The sequence below is a fragment of the Tachysurus vachellii genome, chromosome 21, assembly GCF_030014155.1.
Source record: "Tachysurus vachellii isolate PV-2020 chromosome 21, HZAU_Pvac_v1, whole genome shotgun sequence".
NCBI lineage: Eukaryota > Metazoa > Chordata > Actinopteri > Siluriformes > Bagridae > Tachysurus > Tachysurus vachellii.
In genome coordinates, this window is record NC_083480.1 from 2,267,604 (window position 1) to 2,278,747 (window position 11,144).

An 11,144-nucleotide genomic window follows, 5' to 3' on the forward strand; every position below is an offset into this window, starting at 1 on the left:
AACGATCCCTAACTTTATTTTTAAGATAATATTAATTCAGATTCTGTAAGGTATGTATATATCAGCGTATGACCTCCGCAGTGTGTTCTCACTGTCTGTTGTTTGTCAGGACGTCTTTCAGCAGTTTTCTATTCTGAAAGTCATTGTTTGTTTGTTTGTTTTTCTTTCTTAGACCCCTCACCTCAGCGTGTGCGCCACACTTCTGTAGTTTTTGATGAAGGTGATCCGGAGAACAGCACCATCAGTTCGTCTGTCGCTATGGCGATCGCCGGCTCACCGCTTCCGTATTCCAAAGTCAGTCCCTACGCACTGACTTCACTGGTGAGCAATATAATCCTGTTCTTTTGAAAATATTTCTCCCCTTCTGCAGTACTACTCTCTGCCACTAGGTGGCTTGCCTTTGCTTCTTTGTTCTTAAACATGAGACATTGAGCACAACGTTCACTTCATGAGAATATTGTAGGGAAATGAAGCCGTGTCATCTTTTAGCTTTGAGGAATGCTAAGAGCATCCTTTGTGACTGCTGAAACAGTCAGTGTATAGCAGTTACATGTTCGTGTGTGTGTTTAGTCGGGCCGTCAGGGCACTACTCTGTCCATCGAGTGCAGCAGGACTCTGCTGGTGTGTGTTCTGTGGGTGCTGAAGAATGCTGACGCGGCCTTGCTGGAGCGCTGGCTCTCAGAGCTGTCCGTACTGCACATCAACCGACTGCTCGACCTTCTTTACCTCGCCATCTCCTGCTTTGAGTACAAGGTACTTCACCCGAGGACTTGGGAGTCACTTATCCCGGACGTCTTAAAGCAAATGTCGAATAAAGGTTCACAATATACAAGAATATAACGCAAATTGTAGGAAGCAGCTGCCATTAACCAATTTTCTTTTTTGTGGTGTGTGTGTGTGTGTGTGTGTGTGTGTGTGTGTGTGTGTGCTTGCTCAGGGAAAGAAGGCTCTGGAGCGGATCAACAGTCTGACATTTAAGAAGTCTCAGGACATGAAAGCTCGTCTGGAGGAAGCCATCCTCGGCACGATCGGTGCTCGTCAGGAGATGGTCCGGCGCTGTCGGGGTAAATGTCTTTTGTGGGTACAGGATTAGAGGTTGAAAACTTTATTACACTACTGAAACACAAGTTATCTAGTGGCATCACTTGTGATCACTTGTGTGTGATTAACTAGGCCTTAACAGCATGGCTGCACCCATTTTCCACATCATGAGCTGTGCTGATTTCTTTGTCCTCATTTTGGTCAGGGATGTTGTACACCGCCTCTCACACCTAAACTCCACCAGCTTTACAGCTTGTTTACAGCCTCAACTTCATTATCGTCCTTGTGAGGTTGGAGAACTCATCTTCTAGTCTTCTGTTGCACAGTGTTGGTTCCTCCCAGCTAGCCAGTTTGTGTAAGGGTTTGTGATGTCAGGTTAGCTTAGTCTGCTAGCTCTTGAGGAGAAAGTAGAGGAAGAGTTGACAACCCTATGGAGTTATGCATGGATATGCATGAATGTTGTCTGGTGGCTAACTGGCTAAGAAACCTAACTGTAGACAAACTAGCCTTACACAGGCGAATGTTCTTGCTAGATTAGGGAAATGCTGGGGTTTGAACCCCGATCCTCTGATCAACAACCCAGACCCTTAACCGCTTGAGCCACAGTCTTAACTGTGTTTTCTGCAGAAAGGAGCCCTTATGGTGGCCAGGAGAATGTACGCTGGAGGAAGAATGTCACTCACTGGAGACAGAATACAGACCGAGTTGACAAGTAAGTCTTTTTTTTTTCTTTACAGAGATCCAGGTTGAAATTGTGTATGTAAGTCATCAGATGAGTTCATAGTGTATTCCTGTGTGTGAAGGTCTCTATTTTTGTGTGTGTGTCTGTGTGTAGAACAAAAGCAGAGATGGAGCAGGAGTCAGTGGTGGATGGAAACTTGGCAACTGAAGCTTCCTTAATTGTCTTGGACACTCTGGAGATCATCGTCAAAGTAAAGCTGTTCCTCATTCTGTTGCTGTTTGCTGCTCCTGGGCAACCGTTTATAATTATAAGTGTTATAAACTTGGAAGTGAATCTCTGATCCAAAAATGCATTTGTGTGTGTGTGTGTGTGTGTGTGTGTCTCAGACGGTGGAGCTGTCTGAGCAGAAGGAGAGTGTGCTGGGTGGAGTGCTGAGAGTACTTCTCCACAGCATGGCTGGCAACCAGAGCGCCCTTTTTCTACAACACTGCTTTACTACACAGAGAGCCCTGGTCTTTAAGGTGTGTATGTGTTTGTGTGTATGTGTTTGTGTGTATGTGTGTGTGTGTGTGTGTATTTGTGTGTGTGTGTATTTGTGTGTGTGTGTGTGTGTGTGTAAAAAAGATCAAGGTACTTGAAGTCTACATATAATTTACACTCACTGGCCACTTTATTAGGTCATTTCTGACCCTTTGTTTGGCTCAGAGCCGAACTCGAGATTCATCAGACCAGGTGATTTTTTCCAATAACTATATATATATATATATATATATATATAAAATCCTGTTCTTAGCTGACCTGACGATGTGTAGTAGAACCTGATGTGGCCTGATGAAGCTCATCTGTTTCAGTGTTAAAGTGTTTTACATTAACATGAGGAGATGGTTTCCCCTTGACCACTTTGGTACACAGTTCTTTTTCTTTAGCCGTCCCGTCAGTTCAGCCCAGTCTGGCCAGAGTTCATGAGCTCTCTCATTAAAAGGCTTTTCTGCTCTGAACTGCTGCTCACTGAATGTTTGTGGTCTCAGAGACTGTTGTTTGTTCCACACTGTTTCTCCTGCTACTCGAGCCCCTTGATTGGCTGATCAGATGGTTGCATGAATGGTGTTTCTAATAAAGTGGCCAGTGAGTTTCTGTAACAAGCACTTTGGGTTGTTAACAAATTGCCAACAATGCAGTTGTGAAAAATATTCCATTGCTGTGTTTTCTTTAATGTGTACATTCTAGAGCAGATAGAGCACAGTGTGTATGCACAGTGTGTATGCAGTGTGTATATAAATAACAGTGGAGTTAATGTTGTAAAAATACTGACAGTGATCTATTTCTAAACTATAATATTCTGAGATATTACATTAAAATGACAGACACTGTACTCTTATTTACTCCAGCAGTATTACCATGTCCTTAATGGTGTGTGTGTGTGTGTGTGTATATCTGTGTGTGTGTCCGTGTGTGTGTACCTGGGTGCGTGTGTGTACCTGTGTGCATATTTGTGTCTGTGTGTGTATGTGTGCGTGTGTGTATGTGTGCGTGTGTTTGTGTGTGTGTATATATCTGTGTATCTGCGTGTTTGTGTGGGTATCTGTGTGTGTATATCTGCGTATCTGTGTGTGTGTTCATGTGTATATCTGTGTGTGTGTATCTGTGTTTGTATATCTGTGTATCTCTGTGTGTGTGTGTATCTGTGTATATATGTGTGTGTGTGTATATCTGTGTATGTGTGTGTATTTCTGTGTGTGTGTATCTGTGTGTGTGTGTGTGTATATCTGTGTATCTGTGTGTGTGTGTGTGTGTGTGTGTGTGTGTATGTATATCTGTGTATCTGTGTGTGTATCTGTGTGTGTGTGTGTGTGTGTGTGTGTGTGTGTGTGTATGTATATCTGTGTGTACAGTTCCCAGAGATGCTGTTTGAGGAGGACACGGAGCTGTGTGCTGATCTTTGTCTGCGTTTACTGCGTCACTGCAGCAGCAGTATCAGCTCTGTCCGCAGTCACGCCAGTGCTTCACTCTACCTGCTCATGAGACAGAACTTTGAGATCGGCAATGTGAGACACGAGCACTCAGACCTAGGACTCAAACATACTCTGAGTGTAAACATACATGTAAGGAGTGAGAACAGAACAGTCAGTAGTTCATTTGGTTTCTTCCTACAGAACTTTGCACGAGTGAAGATGCAGGTCACCATGTCTCTATCATCACTGGTCGGCACCTCCCAAAACTTCAACGAAGAACATCTCCGCCGCTCCCTCAAGACCATTCTCACCTATGCAGAAGAAGATCTGGAGCTTCGAGACTCACCCTTCCCAGAGCAGGTTCTACTCCCACACCGTCACACAGTCCTCTGTCTTCACCTGTCAGTACGTCTTCTTTCTTCTCGGGTTCTTAGCTTTTTAGTTTTCCCGGCAGGTCCAGGACCTTGTGTTCAACCTGCACATGATTCTCACTGACACAGTGAAGATGAAGGAACATCAGCAGGACCCTGAGATGCTTCTCGACCTCATGTACAGGTGAGCTGTCTCATCCTAGAGCTGTACATCTGTATAAAGCTAGCCATGTGTGTACATCCACTTTTTTGTTTTTGTGGATAAGGATCGCCAAAGGCTACCAGAACTCTCCAGACCTGCGTCTCACCTGGCTACAGAACATGGCTGGAAAGCACTCGGAGAGAGGAAACCATGCTGAAGCTGCACACTGCCTGGTCCACAGTGCCGCCCTCGTAGCCGAGTACCTCAACATGCTGGAGGACTGTCGCTACCTCCCCATCGGCTGCGTCACTTTCCAGGTAGGGCAGTTTTGTTTGCTTAAATTTGTACAATCTTGGGAAAATTAAAATTGAAAGTATTTATAAGGGGCTTAGTGGTTAGCACGTTCACCTCACATCTCCAGGGTTGGTGGTTCGATTCCCGCCTCCGCCTTGTGTGTGTGGAGTTTGCATGTTCTCCCCGTGCCTCGGGGGTTTCCTCCGGGTACTCCGGTTTCCTCCCCCGGTCCAAAGACATGCATGGTAGGTTGATTGGCATCTCTGGGAAAAATTGTCCCTGGTGTGTCATTGCGTGAGTGAATGAGAGTGTGTGTGTGTGCCCTGCGATGGGTTGGCACTCCGTCCAGGGTGTATCCTGCCTTGATGCCCGATGACGCCTGAGATAGACACAGGCTCCCCGTGACCCGAGGTAGTTCGGATAAGTGGTAGAAGATGAGTGAGTGAGAGTATTTATAAGGGCCTAAATACCAGACATTCCTCACTAGTCGCTATAAACAAACAGATCACTTCAGGTGACACATCAGAATTCAATATTTAGTCATTTTTCCTCATAAAGTAAACAAGGAAAAATACACCTCCACGATTATTACTTATCAGCCAGGTGTTACTAATAAAATACACAGGATTAGTTCATCATTAAGAAGTGTAACTGAGTCTATAAATGCAGTCATGAAGTAAGGACATCAGCCCTGACCTCAGAGAAGCCGTAGTAGCTGCTCATCTATGTGATAAAGGCCAAACTACAGTGATCAGGGTTGTTTACAGATGGAGAGCCATGAAGGCAGCTGCCAGGTGTCAGGAGAGAAAATCTGAGCCTCCAGCAGGAGAAAAAAGGAAAAGACTAAAAAGACAAACACTAAAAACAACACCGTACAACACAATAAACGAGCAGACATCCCAATAACTTAATAGAGACTGGAACAAACCCTGACAAAGACTGAGCAGAGAAAATCACTAATCAATAGGAGAATGTGTATAGGAGAAATAATCAGAGGAACAGAAAAGGGGGAAATATGGTAGAGAGCAACAGGTCAGGTGTGGCAAGAATACGGGAGGAAAACCACAACACAAACAAAAGCACATAATAATGAGAGCGATAAATAACTACTCCTGCCAGATGGCCCTCTGGTGGTCAGATGGGGAAACGTCCAAGCAGCCCCTGACACCAGGAGTGAGTCAAGTCAGACCTCTTAATTCTCAGAGATATAAACATATACACATGTGACCTACAGCATAATAAAGCATAATAAATGATTATAGTTGTGAGAACAAGTATGACTTTCATGGAAGGGTAGCCAGGAAAATGCCCCGTCTCTCTAAACAAAATATAGAGCACAGCTTAACATACCACAAAGCTCTGGAACAATATCCTCTGGGCTGCTCAGACCAAGGTGGAGATGTTTTGTCATGATGCTGTGCACAAGGTTTGGTGAAACCCACACACAGTTTATCACCACAAACACCTCATTAAAAAGTGTCAGACCTGTTGGGGAAGATTGGGGCTTGTTTTACAGCCACAGGATCTGGGAAACTGTGATGAACTAAGCTCATCTGAAATCGGGTCAGTGATCCCGAACACAGCAGCAAACCCACACTCGAATCTCTAAGTAAGAAAAAAGTGGTTCTTCATGCTACTGAATTATATGGCGGTGTTATATTTATTCCACCTGGTTTCCGAATGTTGGATTTGACTTTTTGGGAAAAAATCTGTTTTTTGTCATCATTTGAGGCTCATAGAAGTGAGGAGCATAGTGCAGGATGGTGTACTAGGGTGAAATGTAAATGGAGCCCAGTTGTTTATGTGTTCTAATTTAGTGTGATGATTCATGTGCTTTATATATGTTTATATGCGAGTCAGATTTTTAAATAGTGCACGTTGGTGTAAATGTGCTCACGTGTTTCATGGGTGTGGATACACAGAGTATCTCCTCTAACGTACTGGAGGAGTCTGCTGTGTCTGATGACATCCTTTCCCCGGAGGAAGAGGGCATCTGTGCAGGGAAATATTTCAGTGAGGTTGGACTGGTGGGGTTACTGGAACAAGCAGCAGCCTCCTTTAATATGGTGAGGGCATCGAGTCAACCTTCTCACTACTCCATTAAATAGACCATTCTTAATGCCTGCATATAGGTTCTGTAATATATATATATATAGAGTGTGTGTGAGTGTGTTTTACGTGAATAACTGGTGGCTTGTGTGTAACCCAGGCTGGTATGTATGAAGCCATAAATGAAGTCTATAAGATTCTCTGCCCCATCCATGAGGCCAACAGAGACTTTAAGAAGCTGGCCTCCATCCACGGCAAGCTGCAGGACGCCTTCAACAAGATCTACAATCAGGTCTGTCGAGTGACTTTGTTTTCACCCACAGTTACAAGTCCACTGGATGCCAGCAGTCAGTAAAGCTACACTTTATTCACTTCCATCAAAACTTAAAGTGGCTAATAATTAGTCAGTGGTATTGACAAACAGCTAGCAAGACTTAACACTGGTGTTTCTTCTAGCACTTTCTACCCCCTGTATTCTCTGAAGGGTTATTGATCACATATCCCTTTTATTCTCTTGTGTTCATGTGCTGTTCCGGTTGTGTGTGCAGAGTTCAGGATGGGAGGTAGAACTATTAACACCACATCTGTAATCTACATCTGTTTTATTGCGTTTATCATATGATAAATGTCAGCATTTTCTCTCACACACTCCTCTTCCTCGTCTTTTTGTTTGTTTTTTTTTCCCCCCACCGTTATCTCCTTGTCCTGCACTGTGATGGATGGACGTCTCTGGTGAGTGCAATAAAAAAAAGCTACTATTGCCTCATATGGTCCTCAGAAATATTCCCTTTTACACACTTTTGTAAGAACTTTTCCCAAGAATGACACAAGAATGATCTTTTTCCTCCTTCTCTCTCACCCCCATCCCCCCACCCTTTTCTCGCTTTCTATCCGTCTGTCTCTCTATCTATCTCTTCCTCTGTTCATTTTTCCTTCCTCCTGCAGGGTGTAGAGGATGTTTGGGACGTATTTCCGTGTGGGTTTTTATGGCTGCCGCTTTGGTGATCTAGATGAACAGGAGTTTGTGTATAAGGAGCCTTCTATCACGAAACTGGCTGAGATTTCACACAGGCTGGAGGCGAGTCACACTGAAAATGAAGAAATTTGTCACACATTCCTTCTGACTCATAACATATTAACAGGCAAATTAAATAAATTGATTTTTACCCTGCTATAATGATTAGGAGTTCTACTCTGAACGCTTTGGTGATGAAGTTGTGGAGATTATTAAGGACTCCAACCCTGTGGACAAGAACAAACTGGACCCCAATAAGGTCAGACTCAGAAGTACTTCATTTACTTCTGTGATCATTTTGCTGCCAAAAGTTTTGTTTGATCAATTTTTTTATTTTATTTTTTAAACGCTGAACCTTGTGTTTGTGTTTGTGTGCTGGTCGGCAGGCGTATCTACAAATTACATACGTGGAGCCCTTCTTCGACACGTACGAGCTGAAGGAGCGCATCACGTATTTCGACAAGAACTACAACCTGCGCATGTTCATGTACTGCACACCGTTTACTCTAGACGGCCGTGCGCACGGTGATCTGCACGAGCAGTACAAACGGAAGACCATCCTGACCACCTCACATGCCTTCCCTTACATCAAGACCCGCATCAACGTCATCCAAAAGGAAGAGGTACCTGCACGTATAGGGCTGGGGGTTGGGATTGTACTGTACGTGTGTGCCTTTGGTTTGTCTGTTCAAACCCCAATCTCTCCGTTCTCTCAGATAATCCTCGTTCCCATCGAAGTGGCTATTGAGGACATGCAGAAGAAGACACAGGAGCTTGCCTTTGCCACACACCAGGACCCTTCAGACTCCAAGATGCTGCAGATGGTGCTTCAAGGCTGCGTGGGCACCACTGTTAACCAGGCAAGCTTAATACACCATGTTCTGTTGTGTATTTAGTTATATGTACATGTATAAACTTCACTAACATCATTGGTGTCTTCAGGGTCCTCTCGAGGTGGCCCAGGTATTCCTGTCTGAAATTCCAGAAGATCCAAAACTCTTTCGACATCATAACAAACTGCGTCTTTGCTTCAAGGACTTAATGAAGAGGTGAAGACAGACACACACATACACAAACACACACACACTTGCAGTTACTTACCATAATTATCCACAATTACAGATGTGAGGATGCCTTGAGGAAGAACAAGGCTCTGATTGGACCGGACCAGAAGGAGTACCACAGGGAACTAGAGAGGAACTACAGTAAGCTGAAGGAGGCTCTGTGTCCTCTCATTAACCGCAAGATCCCTCAGCTCTATCGAGCCGTTCAGATCCTGCCTACCACACCTACACATAGGTAATGCAGCACTTGAACCAACTCATTATATTTTTAAATACTGGGCTTAAAAACTCCTGCACTCTTTTTTCAGGAGTCGGGTTTGTAGGCCTGTAAGGGGAAAAAAGCCAGACAGCAGACTAATAATTCCTTCTTCTATACTTGACCATGTCGTGAGCTTCAGCTTGGCTTTGACGAATGTCTTATTTATATCCAAGTGCCATTTTTAAAAGCCTGTATTTATGTATAATAGCTTGCCAAGTAAAAAAAACTTTACCCCGGCAAATGCTTGACTTTCATGATTTAGTCACATTATCATTGTGAAATTCCACGTAAAAGCCTAGCAGCATGACACAGGTGTGTATAAGGATGTCTTGTGTCTATCTGTGGATCTGAAGACAAATACACGTGTCTCATTCTTGTCTTCAGGTCCACAGATAGGTTTGTTTATGTATTAGTATGTGTGTATGCACACAGACTCACACACACACTCACACTAGCACACAGACACACACAGACTCACACACACACACTCACACTAGCACACAGACACACAGACTCACTCACACACACACAGACTCACTCACACACACACAGACTCACTCACACACACACAGACTCTCACACACACACAGACTCTCACACACACAGACACACACAGACTCACACACACAGACTCACTCACACTAGCACACAGACTCACTCACACACACACACAGACTCACTCACAGACACAGACTCACTCACTCACACACACACACAGACTCTCACACACACACACACACAGAGACTCACACACTCACATTAGCACACAGACTCACACACACAGACTCTCTCACACACACACACACACACACACACTCACATTAGCACACAGACTCACACACACAGACTCTCTCACACACACACACACACACACACACTCACATTAGCACACAGACTCACACACACACACAAACTCACACACACTCACATTAGCACACAGACTCTCACACACACACACACAGACTCACACACACACAGACTCACACACACTCACACTAGCACACAGAAGGGATATGCTGTTGATCTGATATATTTCTCTGCTCCCTGGTTGTGAGCATCATTTTCCTTACATTCTGCCTCCTCACTCACTCAGATCTCTGACATCTGTCTCCCTCTTTCTTCTCATGCTACAGGAATTCTCTTGGCAGGTCCAGTTTTCGGCGGACAGACTGTTAAATAACACCAAAAAGAGAAGTCGGGCCAACCCCCTCGGCCAGGCTCCAGACTGCTTTCTCCTACACTGGGCATGAGCCCTCTGCTGTCGAACGTATGTTTACTCAGAAGGGTTATCTATGGTATAAACACAGCCTTGTTGGCTCTCCAGAGGCAGGGCAGTGATGGCTCAGGCTGCCTCGAGGGACTCGCTTCAAAAATGAGTCCTCTTCAGGCAGACTGCTGATAATTTTAGGTTTTGCTGAACATGGGAATCTAAATAGTCTGCTGCACTTCCTTCTTTTCTTGTTTTGTGTGTGTGTGTGTGTGTGTGTGTGTCCATCTGTTTGAGAGAAATGAGTCAAGAGCCCTGTAGTGTGGGGTAAGAAACTGCTTGCACTTTGTGAATCTGAGCCCAACCAAAGCTTTAATGTTTCACCAACATGCCCCAAGATAACATTTATCTGTTTTCAGAATGTTTAAACATCTTATTTCTCTCCCAAGGCTCTGGGAGTGAGGATGATAACTGCTTCAAAACCTCCTCCTCCCTAAGCGCTAAGTGGCTTGGCTCAAACTGTTGGACTTTTACATTCCCACGTTAATCATTTACCTCGTATGCCGATGTCTACAGACCACATGGAGAAACCTGGAGTTTGGGGCATCGTATAGAAATATAAAGCGGAGCTTGAATGGGCTCTGACACTGCACTGTTAAAGATTTACACTGTGTTCATAGATCTGCACTCACTCCAGTACATTCATGAGTTTTTGTTTGTTTGTTTGTTGTTTTTTTGGTTTAAAAATGTATGTAATGCACAAAGACGTAATGTCACTTTCTGTATTAGAACAAGCGTGAGTGGAGAGAGGAGAAACATGATCCGGTGGTGGGAAGCTGCAGGAGTGTACAGTCTCACTCTTCATTCAACTACTGATAGTCTTTATATTAACATCGCTAATTGAATTTTATTGCCCATGTGATGCCTGCTGTTTATTTCTGCTACTGTTGCTAACTATTTTTTATTTCTGTACATTTCTCTTTTTTACTAATTGTATTAAATTTCTTAATCCGTACACCTTTGGAGTGGTTCATTACTAAATCCAGTTTATATTTGAGCTCCTGGTTC

The 11,144-nt window shown here is 44.1% G+C and overlaps 1 protein-coding gene across 1 annotated transcript in view; it reads left to right on the plus strand.

Moving 5' to 3' along the window:
* LOC132837595 (dedicator of cytokinesis protein 7-like) overlaps window positions 1–11,091 on the plus strand; it is a 46,499-nt gene extending 35,408 nt beyond the window's left edge. Inside the window, exons 31-50 of the mRNA XM_060857348.1 lie at window positions 173–321; window positions 571–753; window positions 938–1,064; window positions 1,669–1,753; window positions 1,877–1,973; window positions 2,110–2,244; window positions 3,616–3,768; window positions 3,877–4,035; window positions 4,130–4,230; window positions 4,313–4,505; window positions 6,405–6,548; window positions 6,692–6,823; window positions 7,080–7,094; window positions 7,484–7,609; window positions 7,716–7,805; window positions 7,933–8,169; window positions 8,263–8,406; window positions 8,489–8,595; window positions 8,669–8,845; window positions 10,003–11,091. Coding sequence (XP_060713331.1) covers window positions 173–321; window positions 571–753; window positions 938–1,064; window positions 1,669–1,753; window positions 1,877–1,973; window positions 2,110–2,244; window positions 3,616–3,768; window positions 3,877–4,035; window positions 4,130–4,230; window positions 4,313–4,505; window positions 6,405–6,548; window positions 6,692–6,823; window positions 7,080–7,094; window positions 7,484–7,609; window positions 7,716–7,805; window positions 7,933–8,169; window positions 8,263–8,406; window positions 8,489–8,595; window positions 8,669–8,845; window positions 10,003–10,045 — 2,597 coding nt within the window. The 3' untranslated portion in view covers window positions 10,046–11,091. The remainder of the gene's footprint in view (window positions 1–172; window positions 322–570; window positions 754–937; window positions 1,065–1,668; window positions 1,754–1,876; window positions 1,974–2,109; window positions 2,245–3,615; window positions 3,769–3,876; window positions 4,036–4,129; window positions 4,231–4,312; window positions 4,506–6,404; window positions 6,549–6,691; window positions 6,824–7,079; window positions 7,095–7,483; window positions 7,610–7,715; window positions 7,806–7,932; window positions 8,170–8,262; window positions 8,407–8,488; window positions 8,596–8,668; window positions 8,846–10,002) is intronic.
* Window positions 11,092–11,144: the final 53 nt, after the last annotated feature.